The sequence below is a fragment of the Raphanus sativus genome, chromosome 9 (assembly GCF_000801105.2).
Source record: "Raphanus sativus cultivar WK10039 chromosome 9, ASM80110v3, whole genome shotgun sequence".
In the NCBI taxonomy this organism is placed as follows: domain Eukaryota; kingdom Viridiplantae; phylum Streptophyta; class Magnoliopsida; order Brassicales; family Brassicaceae; genus Raphanus; species Raphanus sativus.
The window spans coordinates 9,070,073-9,093,178 of record NC_079519.1 but is presented as its reverse complement, the minus strand read 5'-3'; the positions used below and the strand labels follow the sequence as shown (position 1 = coordinate 9,093,178).

General features: G+C 28.4%; 2 protein-coding genes across 2 annotated transcripts; both read right to left on the bottom strand.

Annotated features, from left to right (window-relative positions):
• Window positions 1-11,006: 11,006 nt before the first annotated feature.
• LOC108825811 (uncharacterized) lies at window positions 11,007-12,191 on the bottom strand. The gene is made up of 2 exons (XM_018599162.2): window positions 11,701-12,191; window positions 11,007-11,235 (listed from the first exon to the last, which is right to left on the bottom strand). The coding sequence occupies exons 1-2, from the start codon at window positions 12,033-12,035 to the stop codon at window positions 11,178-11,180; spliced, it is 393 nt and encodes a 130-aa protein (XP_018454664.1). The 5' UTR covers window positions 12,036-12,191; the 3' UTR covers window positions 11,007-11,177.
• Window positions 12,192-18,019: 5,828 nt separating this feature from the next.
• Window positions 18,020-19,317, bottom strand: LOC108834229 (organelle RRM domain-containing protein 2, mitochondrial). Its single transcript, XM_018607573.2, has 4 exons — window positions 19,046-19,317; window positions 18,621-18,689; window positions 18,405-18,511; window positions 18,020-18,313 (listed from the first exon to the last, which is right to left on the bottom strand). The coding sequence occupies exons 1-4, from the start codon at window positions 19,215-19,217 to the stop codon at window positions 18,203-18,205; spliced, it is 459 nt and encodes a 152-aa protein (XP_018463075.2). The 5' UTR covers window positions 19,218-19,317; the 3' UTR covers window positions 18,020-18,202.
• Between the last annotated feature and the right edge of the window lie 3,789 nt (window positions 19,318-23,106).

Genomic DNA, 23,106 nt, shown 5'->3' with positions numbered 1-23,106 from the left:
TGAATAACAAAACGCAACCGAAATAAATATATTAAGTTATGGGCAATTGCACTTGATATACACGGTAGAAACATTATTTAGGTGATCGGTTACGTACTGTTTGACTTTTCTCATATCCCAAAAGTAACCTTATACAAATCTGACTCGTTCTCTACGTTAATCCTATGCTGCCTAGCTGTCCCACTATCTCTCCCTCTCTGTATATTTCCTCCATCTCCCTCTCTCGTGTCTTATTGGTTTTTTCTTTAAATTGATTTTTGTTTTTATCAAACTCACATCCTATTAACAAAAAGATTTTTCTATTGTTCACTTTTTTAATGTGAATATGTGTGTCACCACTAAATAATAATTAATAAAAAATTAAATTCTATTTATAAAAAAAATCAAAAGTAAAACTAAATAAATTGATGTGGTTGACACCGTTAATTAAACCATAAATCCTAAATTCTAAACTCTAAATTCAAGAGACCACCATTAATATAATAATTAATAAAAAATATTAAATTCTATTTGTGGAGAAAAAATAAGCAAAAGATAAAATAAAAAATTGACTTTGTTAACATCATTAACTAAACCATAAATCCCAAGCTCTAAATCCTAAACCATAGGGTTCATCCTCTATAATTTAAAATTTATAATTTAGAATTTAGGGTTTACCGCTAGGATTTTAAGGTTTACAATGTAATAATAACGTGAATCTGTGTGTAGCCACTAAAATAATAATTAATAAAAATTTGTTAAATTCAATTTATGAAAAAAAATCAAACAAAAAGTCAAAAAATTTCTGTTAACTAAGCCGTAAACCTTAGCTTAAAACTCTAGGGTTCACCGTCTAGAGTTTAGCATTTAAGGTTTAGAATTTAAAATTGAGGATCCACTCGCTAGGGTTTAGGATGTACAATTTAAAGTTTAGTATTTATGTTATTTATTTATTATAGGGTTATAATAAGTATTCATAAATATTCATTATTGTGATAACACAAGATTAATCTAAAATATACATGTGGTTTATGAATTAAAAGACCAACCCATTATGGTTTAGTAGCCAAAATAAATAGTTTAATATTCTGCAAATTTATGGTTAATGATAAAAATATATGGCATTCCACATGCTGAATGGTTAATATTTATTTATATTTTGTGACGTTCTTTTGACACAATTTTTTTCCTTATAATACATGTATGTATAGCCTACCTACAAACAACAGTGTATCTACGCTAATTGCAAATGGATTTGGGACAAGAGAGTAATTCTGCTCATCTTCCTCTATCCAACTAGCTAATTAATTTATTTTTTGCATAAATGCCTAATAATATTTTCTTTCATGGTTTTCTAGCCAAATTGGCCTTAAGTTATTAACTAACGACTACAGTTTTTTTATTTTATTTTTTTCAGAAAAGCTATCAACGTCTGCTTTAAACTTTTAAGAAAAAAAAATATGTTATAAAAAAAGAAAAAAAGTAAAAAAAGAAAAAAACGAAAAGCTTCATTTTATTTGTTCTTTATTGGACTCCTCCTACAATAATTATGCATATGGAGAATGAATCTATTAAACAACACTCTTATGGTAAAAAATCTATTAAACAACACTATATAAATATTTATTTAGTAATTATGGCTATTTACATTATTGTGAAATAAATGTAAAGGATGTTTGAAATATTTTTTTCAACACTGAATTATTATTAAACCTTTAAATTTTTAATAAAAGTAGTCAATTAACTAAATCATCCGTACATAAAAAAATCAAGATATTTTTGGATAACATATTTATGACCTTTTCTTGTTTTTTATTGATATGGTTTAATGAGTAATTTGAAAGTAGGATCAGTTACCCGCCATTCAAACGATTGTTTAGGACATATAATTTAAAGAGTATATTTTTTTAAAAAAATCATACTAAAAATCATATAGTTTTAGAGAGTATATTTTTAGAAAAAAATATATTAAAAATCATATAGTTTTAGAGAGTATATTTTTAAAAAGAAATCATATTTTAAAAAAATTGTTGTCAAAAGAATTTTTTTTTGTTAATATTTATATGTAAATATAATTTATATTTATTTTGTTAATAATAATATCTGTAATAAATGTCTCTGTTATATTTTTTTCCTGATAAATATATTGAATATTATATTGTTAAATAATAATAATTTTAAATTTTTTGATGTTAACAAATTATTTTACTAAAATTATAATTAACTACGGTGAAATATTTGTGATAGCATTAATTATTATTGCTACACAGTTAACTTGATAAAATTATTTTCACTAATCACTAACAAGACTGAATTAGTTTATAAAATATAATGTGATTTAAATTATAATTAGTATATAATATTATATAAAACATAAAATTATATGTTGCCGATATTACAATAATCAGTTTTTGGTTTAAGCCTGCTCAATTTTGGCGAGTCCAATTGTAGTTTTGGTTTAATTTTCTTTTATTGTCTATTTTATTTTTTGCATTTCTTTTTTTTCTTCTCCATGTTTCTTTACTTTAAAACCAAAACAAAACAAAGTTTTATTTACAAAGATTGATTAGGACATCCAAAATTTTTGGACCAACACTGCTGTATGCCTGTATCCAATGCTTAATATCGAGATATTAATAATCCTTGAGAATTCACTAGTACCACACCACACTGGATCAAATATTTGAAATATTTTATGCGAAAAAAAAAATTTGTATATAAAATTAAAATATTGATAGGAAAATGAAAATTGTGTTTATGTCGTTACGTTATGGGTCCCACGAATATGGTAATGCGTATCATGATTGGATGAACTATCTTTTGGGATCGTACATTCCTTTGTTCTGGACTTTTTGTTATCCGCAATGAATATCCATAGTTCATGTTACCTGCACAGCGGTCTATTGTACGTTTCTTGTATACCCTCTCTATTTCTTTTTTTTTTCCGTCAAGTTTTTCTTAATTCATGAAACAGGCCAAACCTACCCGGCCGAAGTCCACGAACTACAACAAAAAGCAAAAACCCAAAAACCCAGCAGACAAAACCAGAAATAATATTGGTCCAACGGTCCAACCCACATAAACCGGACGGACTTTGGTCGGTCCACGCGTCAAGGAAGCTAGCCACGCTCGGTTCGTCGGGGCCCAGAAATCTAAGAGCCTCTACCGAACCCAACTCTGTTCCTCAATTCACTGTCTTTACGTCAGAGGTATTCCTCGATCCATCGCGATTTCCTCTGACTCTGAACTAATCAAACCCTAGACAAGCGAGATGTGAACCATAACTTTTTTCCTCGAAAATCACCACCGTCACCGGCACTCTTTCTCCTCTACGGAGAGGTGATACGCCGTGACCCAAACTCCCATCTTTACGGCAAAAAACCGATATGAAACAAACTGACATCGTAACCTTAACCCAACAGATTCCGGATTCCTAAACGGCAGCGTAGAATTTTATGAGCTTCTACTTTCTGTGACCAAGAGTCGGCGAAGGCGAAGTCGGAAGAAATTCCCCTTCCCGGAAACTAAAGACGGCGACGATGGATCTGAGTAAGCCTCCACCTCCCGCAAAAACCCGAAGACGACATAACTAGATTAGCTTCCATCTTCCGGACCACACCAACTGCGCATGCAAGCCACTCCCTCTTCACCGGAGACCCTCTCTATTTCTTTTATTACGTTTTTGCAACTATATTAAGAGTATAACTTCATAGAGCAAAGAAACGAACGCTAATGATAAAATAATAGAAATTTAACTGGTATGATTAATTGAATACAACCTCCATATAGCTGTCTAGATTTGAGTTTTTCTTATGCTAAGTCAGTCTACTTGTAAATTTATTCAATCATATTATTCATATATAACCAAAAAATGAGGTAGATTTATTTTATCAAAAAATGTGGTAGCTTTCAAAACTTTACACTCCTCGCTATGAACAAGACTATTCAAGATCATGATGATCTTGATAATTTAATCTCACCAACTCACCTGAATATCATATACATGAAGTTTATCATTTTATAGATTGATGACAGATATTGTAGTTAACCGAATTTTTAAGAGTCTGGAGTTTTACTAGCTAGGTTTTTTTTTTGCAACACTTTTTTTTGTAACACTTTACTAGCTAGGCGAGGAGATAAATTTTGAAACTAAAGTCTATAACCAGTGGCAAGCAGTTACAAACATCCACCTAACTCGCCCAAATGTCACACATTCAATATCATTAGTTGGAGTTCATTTTCATTCAAAACAATGACCCCACGAAAAAGCATAAATAACTTGTTCAACTAAAAATGTTGCTAAATACAGGAAAATATAATGAATAATTCGGAATCAAGGACCACCCATGAATTTATTGCTGTTATTTTTTTCGAGAACATTTTCATAATATTTGTGAAATCAAATTGTATGTTACTAACCGTTAACTTGTTTCAGTTCATCTAAAATGATATTAGTTTACACGCTGCCATGAACTCGAAAATTAAGTAAAATATTCTTTACTTTGTGTGCACTCACTAAAAAGAAAGATAAAATCCCATAATTATTGCCGCAAGTAATTCTAATTCACTTAAGAAAAAATTCCACCACACGCGAAACGTTCGCACTCAAATAATTGACATAAAATGGCATTTCTTCTTACACTTCTATGATGCAATTTCTTAATTCAAGAGTTAAGATCTTTCTTTTTTATCTGCAGATGTAGTATTAGTTCTTCCCCACAATATTGAAAAGAGCTGGAAATGTGATTTCCTGATCAGAAAACGGTAGGATTAAGCCTTTTAAAACAGCTTTAAAATAATTTATTTTAGTCTCTTAGAAAAAAGTCACCCAAAATAAGTATTGTATGAATTAGTTTCTTTGATCTTCAACACTGACAAAATATCAAGGGAATGAATAAAGTTTAGACGTTAAAACACACAACAGCAAAAGCTTTAATGCAGTTCTTCTATCGTACAGAGTGGCTTTTTCGATTTTGAGCATATCCATAATATTTTTGAGCCGATCATTAACTTGTGAAATAGGTCGTTTTTAGATATTATATATGAAAAATATCTTAGCCAGTCATTTGTCACTATCAAATTCAAAAAGATTTAAATGGTAAATAAATGACTGGATATTAACAACAAACGAAGATGTATATGAAGGGAAGAAAAGTCAGTGTTGAATTTGTGATGATGAGATGAGTTTGATAACTTGAGAGCAAATATTCCTCATGTTCAAAGTTTACTTGTTCCATGGTCGCATGGTCATGAAGCAACACATGTCTTCTCCACGTGCACGGTACAGCCCGGCCCATGTTCTCATGTCTCCAAATATATTCCCATAGTCGTATGCATATATACACACAAATTTGGAGTTTTATAGATTCATGCAAAGAAAAAGGTAATATAAATAAATTAGGCACAAAAAAAATGCATTAGGCACATGACATGAGTTAATTAAGGTACAATCGTTTTCACTGAGCTACATGTAAATAAATTCATGACATTTTAATCAGATTGATGTCCAATAAGGCACCTGAGCACAAATTCAGAAATAAAACTGGACATTTATTGGGCTTTGGTGATTCGCAATAGCCCATACGCCGGTCACGTTAGAAAAACATTCATCCGAGTTAGAGCATCATTAACCCTAGCACCTCTAATGGGGTGCTTAATCATTTTTTTAACAATAAATAGGTGATAAGCAATTTTCTTAAGCAATCTCTAATTAATGTCCTCCAATGCAAGTATTTTATTTAGGAGTTTTTAAAAATAAAACAGAGACTTATGGAACAAGTTACACTTACATAAACTCTATGCACAAAAACAAGTAATTTATCATCGACAATTCAAACAAAAGCAAGTCACTATCTCCCCAACGGATTCAAGAAGTTTGTTGTTCACAACTCTGCTGATCTTGAGTTACTCATGATGCACAACAGGACTTATTGTGCGGAGATTGCTCACAATGTATCAACAAAGAAGAGGAAAACCATTGTGGAGAGAGCTTCCCAGCTTGACATCGTCGTTACCAACAGGCTTGCTAGGTTGCGTAGCCAGGGAGACGAGTAACTAACGAATGACCTATGTTTCTTTTATCTGTCGTTATTGGCAATTTCTCAGTTGATCATAACTTATTTTTTTGCGTATTAAAGAGTTATGACTGAATGTTTTTATGGGTTTCTGTTTTCAATACCTAGCACATCCTAACTAATTAGACCATCAATGCAAACAGACCAAACACATTACCTACCTAACGTATCCATAACGCTTTCAACGACTTCAAAAAGATTAAAATGTTTACCTGTTTTTATCCATACATGGAAAGCACTCCTCTGCTTGCAAACGATCCTTCCTGTTTTGCTCCATCGAATGCACTACTCCTCTACAGAAGGAAATCGAAAATGTGTTACAGAGCAAAGATTCAAATTTAACACAACAATCACACAACCATACACTCAATTCAAAAACAACCAACCATAAAACACAAAGCTTTTTTAAGAATAGTTCAGTCAATATCAAAAAACAAACACAAGAGGCAAAGACTAATCTATGTGAATAAAACACAACGATACACTCAATTGATAACCGACCAACAAATAAAACACAATGACAGATCCAAAAATACTATATGTTCCATTCGAGATTGAGTTTTATTCGAACACAACAAACTAATAAAAATATCAATGAACGATTCATAGCTTTATTTTTCTTTTGATTTCGTAGAGGAGAGATGGAGGATTTTCATCCTCGAGGAGATCGATACCGCGAGACGCCGAGAGATTCATCATCCAGGAGAGCGAGAGAGACGAGTCGTTGATCATCGACGAGGAGGTCGAGAGGAGAACGAGAGAGACGAGGTTGGATCAAAATCGACGAGGAGGCCGAGAGGAGAGCAGGAGAGACGAGGAGAGATCATCGTCGATTGATTACGAGGAGGAGGCCGAGAGGAGAGCGAGAGAGACGAGGACATCATCGTCGATTGATAACAGAGCCGTCAAAGAGGCGAGGAGAGATCGATTTCGTCGAGGGAGAGAGAGAAAGGGAAGCCGAATGGACAACACGTGTCCAATAAGCACCGCATCATCTAGTGCTTAATTAAGCACCGTATTCTTTCTAATTAATCATTTTTTCTTTTTTTTTAAATCAAAAAATCATTAAGCACTCCTTTAAGCGTCTGCGTTGATGATGCTCTTATGCGATCCCTGTGACTATCACAGTATCCGAACCTTCGTATAGTAGAGCACGCGCAATAGTGTTACCCATTGGAGTTCTTATAATTTTTTTTTTTGATTTTTCAATTACTATTTTTTTCAGATTTATAAAAAACAAAAAAAATATCAACCAATCGCGGACCGTCACGTTTCGTGAGGACCCGCAAATAGTGTAAGGATTCACTAAGAACGAATTTTTATTTAGAAATTTTGAAGATTAAATCTTTAGTTTGACAAAAAAAAAAGATTAAATCTTTATCTTTTAGTAAAATCCACTGGTCATTTAATTATTTTTCTCTAAAAGCTTTCTATTAAAGACCTCCATTGCGGATGTTCTTACAAGCCCCCTAACTTTTTTGATGAAAAGTGTACACACGTATATCAGAATGTAAATAACTTATTGACAAGCAGAAAAAGGTAATCTGGTAATTACCATTTAACCTATTAAAATTGGTTGTTGCCAGGGAAGGATTTTTTTGTACAAAGCTGAACACCCCCGTTGAGGATTTATAGGGGGGGGGGGAGTTCACACAGAAATCAAGAAAAAATAATAATAAAAATAACTCAATCACATGAACTCTTTTTTCCTAAAGCTCTTTCGGCTGAATCCCTCTCTCCTAAAGTTCATCACTGTAACGCGGATTTCACGTGTCGTGACAGCCCGCGATTGGTCTAGTTTTTTTTTTTAAGTCAAAAAGAAAAAGAAAAAATAATTAATAATAAAAAATTGAAAAAATGAACCCCAAGAAGGAGTTCATTGATGGGGATGCTCTGATCTTCTTGGATCATAGAGGTTATAGAGGGTTAAGAAGAAAAAACGAAAAGAAAGAGCAATTTAATTTAGTTTACACTTTAACTAGATTTGAAGAATTATTTAGAGGGTGTGAGAGAAAAGTTAACTCACTATAGACTGCTAATAGAGTGGCCATGACCACCGGTGGCAGAGCTAGAAAAGAATTTCACCGGGGGCAAATATTTTTTTTAAATAAAATTATATTAAATATTAATTATTTAATAAATATATTTTTGCCGACTATATAAATTAATTATACATTTAGAACCAAAGTTTTTTAAAATCCTTGATTATAATTTTAAAACTAAAATAAAATTATAAAAAAGAAAAATATGTTTTTCATGGTATAGTATGACATACAAATGCATATTCTTAGATTATAAAAATGTTCTTCCTTAAAAGTTACACGAATTTGCAACGATAAAAGGACAAAATCATAAATAAGTCAAAAAGGAATTTTTTTACTCATAATACAAGCAGATAATCACTAAAATAAAAATATTGTCATTGAGTATATTTAATTATTAGATAAATATATATTCATTTTATGTTCACTAAAACCATCAAGTAAGATATTCTTGAAGAAAGAAAACTAGGTGATTTTCCCGTACTCATGCATGGATATAAATATTTATAAAATAAATATACTATAATAATTAATTGTTATATACTTTTAAATTAAAATTAATTTAAATTTATATGCATAATTTCTATTAATAATATTATATTACTCTAATTAGACATATTTTAGTTATGTTAAATCTAGTCGATTTTGTTGTTTTTACAGTCGATTTTGTTATCATTTGGATATATTGGATTGCATCTATTTCTCTGAATTCAACTATAATATTTTTATATTAAATATATTAAAATTATGATTATTTTTTTTATTTTCATTTATGTTGGTTGTTGTCTTAGATATGTAAATATATTTGAGGAAGATTATATATAACTTAAGATATATTGGGCTTATAATGAAATAAAAAATAAAATAAAATGTCTTATTCCAAATTACATAAATTAATATAATGATAATACTCTACTATCTCATCCATATATATAAATTTTACAAAAGAACTAAATTGTAACAGTTGGTTAAATATTTTATTTTCATTTGTAAATATGTTTTGAGTCATCTTACAATTTACATTTATAAAATAAATTATTATTATAAAATTATATATTCTTATTGTAGTTAAATATATGGTTTTAGATATAAGTTGGACTGATCCCACTCGTGTTGTGAGTATATTGAATTACATGTATTTTTTTTCAAAATCAAACTGGACTATAATTATTTTTATTATAATTAATATAAATTAAATTAATTTTATTTATAGTTTAAATGTGCAAGTATTTTTCATAATATTATCAAATTATATGTTGATTTATTTATTTTTAAAGAAAATGAAGTGAAAACAACAGTAAATTACATACATAAGTAACTAATACCTTTTTGGAAACTCATGAACACATATGAATATTTAAAATAATTAAAATATTTTAAAAATTATAAATAATTTTGTGCTTTAAATTTATTAAATGGTAAAATGAAATTTAGTTTATATAATCTTAAAATGAGAATTCAGATTCGCTTTGGTATTTTGGTTATAGTTATATGAAGTTTCACAAACATAAAAACATAAAATATAAAAGCAAATTTAATATTAAGAAAAATATAATTTTAATAATGATAAAATATAATATATCTACCATGTTAAAATATATAGAGTTATTTTATTTTAAAAGTTTTATACTTATTTTATATGTTTATTGTTAATTTGTTTTATTTTTAATATCTCTTAAAAATAAGCAATTTACAAAAATTGTGTGATTGTATTTTAGAAATCATACTATATAAATAAAATACAATTTATAAAAAAAATTCTGTAATTTAAATATATTATAGTCAAATAAATATATGAAAAATAAATAAAACATTTCAATGATACTAATTAATTATAAACTATTCTGAGTGAATCGAACATATATCAGTTTGAGTTACTTAAATTATTGTATGTGTATATAAAAATTATATCTATTACTCTGAAAATATATTTTTTGTATTGTTTAAAATTATGCTTTAAGATAAATAATATTTTGTTTCATGAAATCACATTATATACAAAGATTTATTCTTCATCTAAGAAAATATAGATATAAAGAAATATTTTATTACTTCAAAAGTATATTTTATGTTATTTAAAAATATTTTTAATTGGAACATTCTATTTTGTGAACTTTCATTTTTAATTAAATCTCGTTATATATACTTTTTCGTTTTTAAAAATTTTCTTAAACTTTATAAATGTTTTCTCTTTATTATATATGTTATTTGGAAAATTTTAAAAAGGAATTACTAAATAAAAATTCAATAATAATATTTAAATTTAATATTTTTAATTCATTAAAGGTATCAATGTAATCAACCATTGTGACAATTAATGTGAATGTGACACACAGGAAACTGACTTCTCAAATATTATTATAGAGATTGTTTTCATTATATATATATGGGACAATTAATGTGAATGTGACACACAGGAAACTGACTTCTCAAATATTATTATAGAGATTGTTTTCATTATATATATATATATGGAAATAATTATGGTTTAATGTTCAAATCAATGGGTGGGGGGGAGGCCATAAGTATTTTCAATGGGGGCAATCAATTTTTTTCCTAGCATTTAAATGAAAATTTTAAATTTTATGGGAGGCAACTGCCCCCTACTTACCTTCTGTAGCTCTGCCCCTGATGACCACTTTGGCTTCTTTGACCACGTTAATTCACTATAATAGTTAGGTTTGCAGGGATTGTCTTTCAAAGAATGCCATCTTTGTTGGATATTTTGGGTTACTCTACGTGCTGCATATGATTTTACTAGTATATATAGCCATTTTGAGTTACTCTACGTGCTGCATATGATTTTACTAGTATATATAGCCATTTTGAGTTACTCTACGTGCTGCATATGATTTTTTTTTTTTGGTCAAAAGTGCTGCATATGATAAGCCTATAAACTGTACATAGATACTAGATAGACAAACTCATTTTGTTTGACTGTCACATATATAGGCTTTATATATCGATGGCAGTAATATCAAATACATTGTAACATATACATACATTAATGCTACATCATTACATTACTGTATTTATCAAATTATTATTATACACATAAACTTCAGGAAGAAACTGAAACTCATCAAAACATGAACGGAGTCGGTGAGAATGCCGGAATTACTGGTTCGAAAGAATTTCTCCTGTAAAACGGAAAAAGAAATAATAACGTCAAAACAATATAGTCTTATGTCTTTATATGTTGTCGATTCTATTTATAGAATTTCGCGTTAAGTTTATTTTGCCATTTACGACTTTGTTTACTCGGATCGGATAACATTAACATACTGATGTTGACATTCCAACTATATCTAATCTTTATCCACAAAACAGCATCTTAACTACCATGATTATCTGGTAATCTTATCTTTAATTTTTTTATAAATAACGTTAAAAGAAAAAAATATTGAAAATGTTACATTCTAATTAAATTAACACGACTAAAATCCCATAAATTTACTAGTATGAAGTCATATAGACTATGATCTCTGATTATAAAAACCAAAAGTATTATGTGAATTTGTTAGTGATAAAAATTTTGTAAAACATTTTTTTTCTAATGATCATTCAAACATAACGAATCAAAAGTTCAAGACCTGAGTGTTTACCCGAAATCGTCACTGCGGAAACGAACATGACCACCGCCTGATCGGGACGACGCGTCTCCGCCGCCACCATCACTTTTACGACGAACTTTCCTCTTCTCTTTCACCTTTTCCGGCGTCTCCTTTATCTCCGGCTTGTGCTCCGAGATCACGCTGAGGGATGGTCTCCACTCAGCCGCTTGTCCCGGTTGACCCGCAACTCTAACTCGTTTCCGCCGCCTTCGCTGTTTCATCAGCGACTGCGTTTCGGTGGAAATAGAATCATCCGCGTTTGTGGAGGATTGGTGGAACTGCTGCGAACCAAAACAAGGCACGACGAGCTCCAACAAGAATTTCATACCCTATACCACACCACACCGCACCTAATCCCTTTTCTTCCTTTTTTATTTTTTGTAATTTAAATCTTAGATTAATCTTTAAAACGAGCTAATATTCTGAGATGGTTACAAATATTTTACAGAAATGTTTGAGGAAGTCACTGGAGTGGTGATACTCTTCCGAACAAGAGGCAATTTATAGGAGAAGTCAAGTCGATGTGACTCATTTGATTACGTGTCCATATGATTTGTCACATTATTACTAACACCCTTTAGCACCTTACCTTAAACCGGGTTTAGTTTTGCTTAAAATTTAAACCGAAACCGAGAGGTGACGGTTTGCCAAATATCATACTCAGCGCTATAATTGTTTCCGAATTAATTAGAAAAAATCGCATAAAAAACCTTGAAAGTGGCACATACTGACACTTTAAACCTCGAAGTTTTTTCATTAACCTTTTAAACTTTCAAATTGACATTTGTATCAGAAAAAACCTTCAAACTATAAAGTTGACATGTTTAACAGGTAAAAAAAAGAAAAATTAAATAAAAATAAAAAAATTAATAAAAATCCAGAAAATTAATAAAAACTATAATATTTAATCAAAATACATAAATTTAAATAAAATTGAGAAAATTACATAAAATCAGAAAATAACATAAAATAAAAATTCAGATACAAAAAATTATAATATTTAAAATAATATATTTAAAAAAATTAAATAAAAATTCAGAAAACAAAAAAACAAGTATTTTCCAAAAAATTACAAGATTGCTATTTTTTAGAATGGACCAAATCATTGACAATTATAATTTCAAACATATCATTACTTACGATGATGATTCCTAACATAACCATTAACAATAATGATTTTGACATATTTCCAACGGTAATTTCTGACACCATCGTCGAAAATTACTGTAAATGTGTCAATAAAAACATTTTGACAGCCGTCACTGTGAACGATGATATGCATAATGCATGTAATACACTAAATTTTAAGTTATTTAAGTGTCAATTTGATGTTTATTAAAAACATTGTTATTTGTGAAATTCATGAATTTTTATTTAATTTTATAATTTTATTTCATTTTATTTCATTTTTATTTAATTTATGTATTTCGATTTAATCTTATTCATTTATTTATATGAGTTTTTATTAACTTCTGATTTTTAGTTATTTTCTGATTTTTATTTAATTTTATTTAAATTTATTTAATTTCTGAAATTTTATTTAATTTCTGAATTTTATAATAATTTTATATTTTTTTTACGAATTTTTTATTTTTAATTTAATTTTCTGAACTTTTATTTAATTTTCTGAGTTTTTTTTAATTTTTGGTTTTTTATTTAGTAAATTAAATAAATATTTTTTTTGGAAAAAAACCTACACATCACTACTTTTACCTGCTAAACAGGTCATTTATTTTGTTTGAAGGTTTTTTACGACACAAATGTCAGTTTCAGGATTAAAAATGTTAGTGAAAAAACTTCAAGGTTTAAAGTGTCAGTAAGTGTCACTTTTAGGGTTTTTTATGCGATTTTCCCGAATTAATTATTTGGGGTTTTTTTGTTTTTGTTTTTTTGGTAAGAAAACTATTTTATTTTATTTGGAACATGAAACAAAGTTTGATTCACCATGTAAATAACAAACTATATAATATATTCATCCAACACAAACACAATGTTCATCTCACATAAACTGAGCGGGTAGATAAACTTAGAAAATCACTGTGCATGTCGTTTCTCGCTGGTCAGTTTCATTTTCAATCATTACTAGATTTTAACCCGCACGTTCGTGCGGATATATTTATATTTTTAAATATATTTTATATTATTAAAAATGTTTTAAATATATAATTTCTATTTTAGTGTTATATATTGTATTACTATATCATATTATTGTTTATATTTCTTATTCAGTATTATTAATATATAATGGTTTTTTAAAAAAAAAAATTACTTTGTTATTGATTTTTATTACTTACTAATATATTTTCGAGTTAGGTAAAATAAAATAAAAATATGAAATACTCAAATAGAGAACCCCATTCAAATTATGTTGTTTTCTTTAATTTAAACATTTTGCATATAATACATTTTTAAAATTTATTTATTTATATTATAAAAAATAAATATGACTAAAATAATTATATTTACATGTTGTGTTTAAGAAAATATACTTTAACATATCTCATTTTAGTATTTTACGGGATTTATTTATTTTAAATAATATAATCCTATTGTTTTAGTAAACTTTATACATAGTAGTATCTATCATACTATTTTATTAAATTTATTATATAGGATATTTGTTTTGGATGTTATGATATTAAGTTCTATTTTTTTTTTAAATTAAGACGTCAAAACATTAGGTTACTTTAAATTTTTACAACATATATAGTTAGTTTTTTTCAGGTACATTTCAAAAAGTTAATCTTTATTATCCATGATTTTGTCTTTTGTAAAATTTGAAATATTATCATTTTGAGTTTGAATATTTATTTTCAAAATAATATATTTTTTCGAGACAACTTTGGAAAATTACACAACTATTTGAGTTTGGAATAATACATGAATTTTGAATTTGTTTTGGTACTACATTACTGTATTATTTTATAAAATATTTGAATTTTTGGTGATATTTTTAATTCTTTTATCAACAAATTTTGTTACAATTAAAATAAAATAAAATTTATAATTAAAATTTGATTTTTGTCACTAATATTTTAAATGAATTACTGAAATTTCATATTTTACTAATAACATATTTTTAAATAGTATATGAACTAAAGGTTATTATATACTATTATATTTTTGTATATAAACATTTTAAGCAATATATTGCTAATAGTTTCAAAATAAATAAAAAAGATAATGTATGGCTGTAAATATAAATTTTAACTTATGTTAATACATTTATTTTAATATAAAAGTATTATATAGTTTTTGAAGTTTAATCCATTATAATGATGATCAATAATTTATTTAAGTTAAAAAATAAAATTAAAATTTTTTGTTAATTTACCTATTTAATATATGTTTAATATTTAATTCATATAGCACTTCTATTTTTATATAATACGGAATATATCATAGAATCTATAAAAAAGTTAGTATAAAGAATTTTTTTTTTTTATAATAAGTTTTAGTTAAATTTACTTATAATAATATTATATTACTAATTTCGAAATATATTAATGTGTTATTTATAAAAAATATTTAAATTTTAAACTAAGATTTTGTTAGATTCTTTCTCAACAGATTTTATTATAATTAAAAAAATCAAATTTATAGTTGGTTTATTGTTAATATATTTATAGTTGGTTTATTGTTAATACAAATAATCAAATATGTCATATTGACTAATTCTTTAAGTGGTCCTACTATGACTTGTTAATAGTAGATAAAAATAGAACCCTAAATTAATAGATTAGATGTAACATATTATTCAACCATGATGGGATAATTGCAGCTAGGGATTTGATGAAGCCACAAACAGTTATATTACTAAGAACATTTCAATTCAATTCTTTCATCAAGTACGTCGCAATATTTGATGATACAATCTATATACTAATGAGTATAAACATGTGTTATAATACGTGGCAATTAGCCTTATCTTAAATTTAAACTCCTATAGATAAGAACTACATTAAATGGATCAGTTTAACTTCGTATCTTCTAACGATAAAGAAAATGAAACGGTCCAACGTAACTAAGTATAAGAAATGAATCATTAAATGGATCAGATTCATATCCTTTTCTTCGATTGCTAATACATGAAACGAAACCTACTACATTTAAACCCTAGTTCCACCACATAGAACGATTTATCTCAAATGCTATCACGTCTGAAAGCACTCGAATTCGGCGCAACCAAAACGACGATGACTCATGTCTATTCCGGGGGCCGGCGGCAAGTGTAAGGAAACATTCGTCTCAAACTTTCAAAAAATTTTAAAAATTTTATATGAACATAAACCCCCAAATTTGCAGAGAAAAAAATTTAGATCCCAAATTACTAATTTTTTTTATGATTTGCCTGCAGCCCTCACAATTTTAGGACCGGTCCTGGTCTCTTTGGCTAATTTGTTTGTATTTTGTATTAATTAAAATAACACAAATATGCATATGCTCTCATTTATTATTAATACGTCGACTTTATAATATTACTTTGCATGGATAATGGAGTTTATTCAGTTAGTTATGTTGCTACTTGCTAGGTATCACGTGCCAATGTACTCGTAAGATATTTTGATAGATCATAGAACACTGATATTAATCTTTAATCCTAGCTCACACGATCAACTAAAAAAACTAGAATAAGAACCTAAATAAGGACACGTGATTTTATCGACATTTCTCAAGATCATAATTATGTGGTTAGGATTACGTCTTAGCTTACTTAAACGAGAAAAACAAGAAGAATGATAAAAGCATCGTCGACGAAAATGAACTTGATTAGAAACGTTATCCGATTTTAAAAGAATCGTGTTTAGTTATTATTCAGTTATATTTGACTTCTGCGTACTCCAACTTGGAAACAAAGGCAAATTGTACACGTTAAGGTCGACATTCTAATCATAACTAACGTTCGTGTCTAAGGATTAGAAAAACAAACACTTATATATCACAATCAACATAATAAACCAAGTACACTCCAAAAATTCTAGCTTAAATAGACCAAAGAGAGAAAGTAATGGGTCTCGTTTGATCTTGAAGTAACATGGTGAGCTGTAAAATAGAATTGGTTGCATGAGAAAGAGGGAATCGTCTCACCAAACGCAATTGGACAGCAAAAGAATGTTAGTATGAACGGTATCTCTTTTGTTTTGTTTCCGTTTTTGTCTTTGTAACATTTATTGTATAAACTTATGTAAGCCATTAGTATTTTTGATACTTTCTTTTCTGATTGTTATTGTTCAGTCCACATGTTTGAAAATGTTCGTGTAGATACTAGACATCTCCACGTGAAAACCTTGAGAACTCAATGTTGTGGCCCAATGATTTATTCCCAATTGTTAAAATCATCATAAATGGTTGCAGTTTGTTAATATTATCATAATGGATGCTTTATGAAAGTGTTCAATCATCTCTAACAAATTGTGAGTTAGTGATTGGCTAATGCTACGGACCCATTGGGTTTTATGAAAATGTTCTATCAGATTGGGGCTCGAAGTTCTTCGGTTCACAAAAATAATGTTTCAAATTCTAAAATCAAGAACCAAATTAATTCAAAATTTTGTTTGTTTTGTTTATTTCAATGAGGAACATATCAAAAGAATATGGTACATGTTGGAGCAGAATCTAACATATAAATCTGATCCAGAAAAGCCTCAAACGAAATGGGCTAAAATTGACATGATAACATGATCGATCCATCAGCGAAGCTTTACTATTCTAGTTCAAAGGACTACCTTACAAACAAGTTTAGGAAATGAGTTCTGAATCTAATGGGTATCAACCAAGACATAGTAATATCGTGTTCAAATGACACACAACACACCAAAATTTCCGGAGAAAGATAACGACATGTGCATCTTAAATAGACGAAATTGTTGGAGCGAGCTAAACAATATAAAAGACGAACTAAAACCGTTATTTGATATACACTTTCTTACTTACTTTACATTTAGAATATACTCTCTTCAAATGTATTATTTTACATTTTGTTTTAATATTCAACTTATGCAATTATGCATTGTCAATAATATTAAATCCAATTCATTCAAACTATCTTATAGATGTACACACAATTTTTTTTCACGGTTTACCTGAATTTAACTTGGTTCACATCAAAAATTTTATTGCGTGCTTTTAATTCCAACAGTACACTAATCAAAAATCAACAGACCGAACCGGAACTGAATCTTCCACCAGAGAGCCAATAATATAATAATTCCGGTTAGGGTTAACCAATGGGAACAACAAGCAACCAAAAACGAGACGGTTTTGACCTACTCAGAATTCAGAAATAAATACTCAAGAGAGATGATACCACTTGTCTTATAAATGGCAGTTTTCGGTTATTACTCGAAGTATATAAATTGAAGTTTTCAGAACTCCACACTACGGAGGGAGAAGAGACAGTTCAATCACGGTAGATAACACATAGTGAAGCATAACACAAATATAATGATTCGTCAAGAACAAATGCCCAAAGGGTTCCATGAAGAGGCTTGTTTCAATAGCGGTTACCATAAGGAGGAGTATTCATGTTGTTCTGAGGTTGATACGGACGCGGTTGCTCTCTTGGTCTTGCATACTCTGCGAAGATGACCCAACCGTCAAGAAACTGCAGAGAACACACAGAGAGAAGCGGATTAGCAGAGCAGATGTCAGTAAGGATAATAGATTTTTGTAATAGAGGAAGGAAAAGCACGAACCTTGCCATCCATTCCAGCAATGCCTTTGGCAGAATCTTCTAAGGTGGTATAACGAACAAATCCAAATCCTTTTGAATATCCCGAGACTCTGTCTGTGACAACCTTGGCTATATATATAAAAAAAAGACAATTTAAGAGGAAGGAATCGTTACAGTTAAGTTCTCTGTTCAACTAAAGGCACATGAATACTCGAGAAAAGGGGAAGTGTAATTATACCATCAGCAATTTCTCCAAACTGAGCGAAAGCTGTCCTAAGCCCTTCAGAAGTGGTGCGCTTACTCAGCCCTGGAAAATAAGTTGGCATGAAGACAGATCCCATTAGGTTCCAAAGTTTTAGTTTGAGACACAGTATCAGAAGAGAACTAAGACCAATTGTAAGAAAAAACTAGAAACAACACAAGGAAACAAAACATCTAATACACATAGAAGCATACTCACTTTTTTTAATCACAACTACTATTTCGATTTGATTCCTAGGCGAACCAAACGCAAAATAAACTTCTTCTTTTTTTTTTTAACTTTCGGAAATGAATAATTGAGAAACGACACAATTACATGATCAAATTCTTCAGACAAAAGCTAGGAGCAACGCTAAAACCTAAAAACGCAAGAAATGAAAAAGAGAGATAAAAGAGAAAGACCGGAGACGAAGAGATTGGTGCTGGGTTCGGCCTGGGGACGAGCCGGAGTTTCGGAATTAGCAGCCTGTGGAGAAAGGAATGAAAACTTTGAGGCATTCGAACAGAACAGACGCCTCAATCCAACCGAAGGAGCTTCCGTCGCCGCTCTCCGGAGTCTCATAGCCATTGCCATATATTCAAAATTGACCGATCGGCGTACTGATCTCTTCTCCGGTTTAAGAGAATCAAAAGGTTTTAACTTTGAGAGCTAAAACCCTAACGACCAATTTGATTCTGCGAATAAAAAGGGTTTTTTTTGGAGAGAGGGATAAAATGCCCGAGAGGACACAGAAAATGTATTCTGAAATGACAAGTGCACCCCTGTGTCAACTGAAATTTTCCAATGGTCATTCGAAAAAGTATATCTCCCCCATAGTTACCATACATTAAATTATTCTTTTATTAAATATGTTGAGAAAAATAATGAGAAAATAATCATGAATCTAAGTAGGCCTCGGCATAGAATCCATAACCCGAAATCCGAATCGAACTCGAACCAAAAAAACTCAATCTATACCCGATTCAAAATATAAAAAAATACCTGAATATATCTTGTAAGGTGGTACAAAACATATCCAAGAAAACCGATCCGAATGTCCAAACTAATATACAATATAATTATATGAAACATGAATATATACTTCAAATATCCAGTTTCATATTTATTTTGAAATGGTATCTAACAATAAGTATTTGAAATTTAAATAAGTACCTTAAATACTTAATTATATATAAATAAATAAATATATATTTTATGTTTTTCTTTTAAATTTTAGATTTATTTCGGGTCTATCTGAACTAATCCGATATAACCAAAATCTGAACAATATATGATTACTTTATGGGTTTTGTGATGTGATACAAAATCGATCCGAATCTGATGTATTATATCTAAACCTAACCCGTACTTGCAAATTTATTTGAATGAGATGTAGGATATATTATGAAAAAGAACCGAAATCTGAAAACTCGATCCAAACGCCAACGGGTACCCGAACACCCAAGCCTAGTTCGAAGAGGATCTCCAACTCATTGCTATGTTTGCCTTTATTATAGCATTTAGAGTCAATTTGACTCCAACTTATTGCTATTTCTTCCTCTAAAATAGAAATTGATATATTTTCCTCTATATTTAGGAGAAAAAATACTTTATATTTTAAAGATTACTATTATAAGATAATACATTTGAGAAAATTCCATCTCTATTATAGAAATTCTCTATTTTAGAGAAGAACTAGGATAGTACCCGCGTTTAAAAGCGCGGAATTACGTTTTTTAGTTTTTGGTTTGTTTCCAGTTCAGTTATGTTTTTGATTTCGGTTTAGACCATGTGAAGTGGCATGTAAAGAGAAGCAAATTATAAGGTTTAGTAGGTGCATATTTTGATAACTGGAATTTAAAGAGAAGCTAACATGGGAACGTGTGAGGCATACAAGTATCATGACATAAAGTGAATTTAAAATGAACTGGTTCAAAGGTACAATTTGTCAATTGTTCTTGGAATGGAAGTTGGTTTAAAAGATATCTAACCGAAATAATGTGTATTTATATGCTGGTTTAAATTAAGTTGTTAGTCATTGATATATTCAAGGAACCAAACAGATTTAAGGAACCAAACACCTACTATTCTAGAGCATCTATCTTATTAAAACAGAAACATTCTATTGGACCTAACATTTATTTTGTAAGTTTTTAAATTAAATATACATTTATACTTTATAGTTAAACTTACAATAAATCATTAATGTTTCTTTCTTTATACTACTATCAATGTTTTCAAACAATCTATTTTTTATACTACTATCAATGTTTCCAAACAATACAATAATTAATCTTAGTTATGTTATATCTATCATTTTCTTTTTAAAATTTTGTAGAAACGTCATAATTTCATAAATTTTAAATAATGAACTTTAAAATTTGGAGTATAAGATTACAAATTATGAAATTATTACAATTTAAATCAAATTAGATTACATATCGGTCATCCAACAGTTCAATCGGTTAATCTCGGGTTTTAGTAATTTTTTTAATATGAATATTTTAAAAACCTAAATTGAATTGTCAGATCTCCGAATTAACCGGTATAATCACAATCGGTTGAATTTAAAAACACTGATTTAAATGCAAAAATATTTTAAATACACACTTTTAAAAATTACCAAAATATTTGTTAAGTTATTAGTGAAATTTTTCATCGTAAAATATTCCGCGCTTCCAAAGCGCGGATCAAGATCTAGTGTTTAAATTTAAATGACAACTTCTAAATGGTTGATAAATTTTAGACCCTAAATTAATAGAGTAGATATAACAAAATATATTGGAGATTGTTTAAAATGTGTATCAAGTAACTGTAAACTAGATTGAACTTCAGACGAAAACAGAAATTACAAATAGAATGAACACAACAATTTGATTTGAAACAAAAAATATATTGAACTTAATAAAAAAAAACTTAACAATTTTTTCAGAAAAAAACTTTACAAATTTTTCAAAAAAAAAAAACTTAACAATTTTTTTCAGAAAAAAAACTTTACAACTTTTTTCAAAAAAAAAACTTGACAATCAATACTATTAAATCCGGAACATGACCTATTCATATGAAGTTATGTACAATTATTTATCCCTATTACTCTTTGAAATATTACTAAACCTACTGTAAAAATATTAACTGCTGCTAATCAAACCTATTACGAATATTGGTATTGTAACTTCCACTTTGTTGTCTTTATATCATTCACTCATTTAGTTATCCGTCCATAAGACTGATAAACCATAATATAGTCTCAAAAATGTAGTAGTTCAACAAAAAGCAATAGTTTAATCAATATATTAAATTATGAACATGTCTAATTAGTAATAGTTGAGTCAAACTTAAAAAAAACGACATCTATATACTTTGTTATTTTAAAAAATTAAAAAAATAACTGTTTACGAATAAATTAAAAAATAGTGTGAAATAACTACCACACATGTGTATAGTTATGCAACATCACAAATTCAATCAAATTATCAAAACCTCTTACAAATAATAATAATAAAAATTTAACACTTATATGATTAAATATAAAAATTAAATTTAAAAATAAAAGTAAAACAAAAAATATATCCGCTCTTATAAGGACGGGTCAGAATCTAGTTGTTGTGTTAAAAATCCTTCATGTAACATTATTTTAGCACACAATATAATATCATCTAAAATACACACTTCAGAAAAAGAAAAAGAAAACATTTTTTAGTGATATTGTGTCTACACGTTTTATCAAATGCTAATAAAAAAACTTAAAGTTTATGAAATGATTTAAACATTTTATCACAAAGCTCAGGATTAGAAAATTAAAAAATAAAGGAAGATAAAACCAAATAGTAATACATAATAGATTAAAAAGGTTAATACGAAAATAATACCACAATAAAACAAATTAAATAATAAAAATTTAAAAATAATTGTTAGGAAAAACAGAATAAAATACAGAAATAAAAAAAATAAATATAAAAACAAAAATGAATATTTCTTATATAAAAGATATATGTTAAGTTATTATAACTAAATAAATGTAGAATGTATTTTAAATATTTATCTCAAGAATTCTATAAAAAAACTATAAATATAGATCCACAACTGTGTAAAAACAAAATATATAGTTATATAGTCGAATAAGAGACACAAAATATAATATAATGTAAGAGAATGAATCAAAACTAGATAACTTCAAATTATACAAATAAATCAACAATTCTACACTGTCAAAATAAAAACAGAATAAAACTTCAAATAAACAATTTTATTAATTGTAAGGAATTTTTTTGCTAATTGTAATGAGAATGAAACTGAATAAAGAATAATAATTAATAAAATAGTGATACATAATAATATAGAATTAGGTTATATAAATGATAATAATTACTATCATACCGGTTAATCCTCATTCATACCAATCACTGTAGGAAATTGATCACCACATCATAGACTTATTACCACTGATATTGAAATAATATTAATCCTCATTCATACCAATAAC

What these genes read in the sequence shown, in the direction of transcription:
- LOC108825811 (XM_018599162.2), bottom strand. Translation starts at nt 12,035, where the DNA reads ATGAAATTCTTGTTGGAGCTCGTCGTGCCTTGTTTTGGTTCGCAGCAG. An exon ending in TTCCGCAGTGACGATTTCGG is followed by an intron (nt 11,236 to 11,700) that starts GTAAACACTCAG and finishes TCCGTTTTACAG; the next exon opens with GAGAAATTCTTTCGAACCAG.
- LOC108834229 (XM_018607573.2), bottom strand. Translation starts at nt 19,217, where the DNA reads ATGGCAATGGCTATGAGACTCCGGAGAGCGGCGACGGAAGCTCCTTCG. An exon ending in CACCAATCTCTTCGTCTCCG is followed by an intron (nt 18,690 to 19,045) that starts GTCTTTCTCTTT and finishes CTTATTTTCCAG; the next exon opens with GGCTGAGTAAGCGCACCACT. An exon ending in TTGCTGGAATGGATGGCAAG is followed by an intron (nt 18,314 to 18,404) that starts GTTCGTGCTTTT and finishes TGTTCTCTGCAG; the next exon opens with TTTCTTGACGGTTGGGTCAT.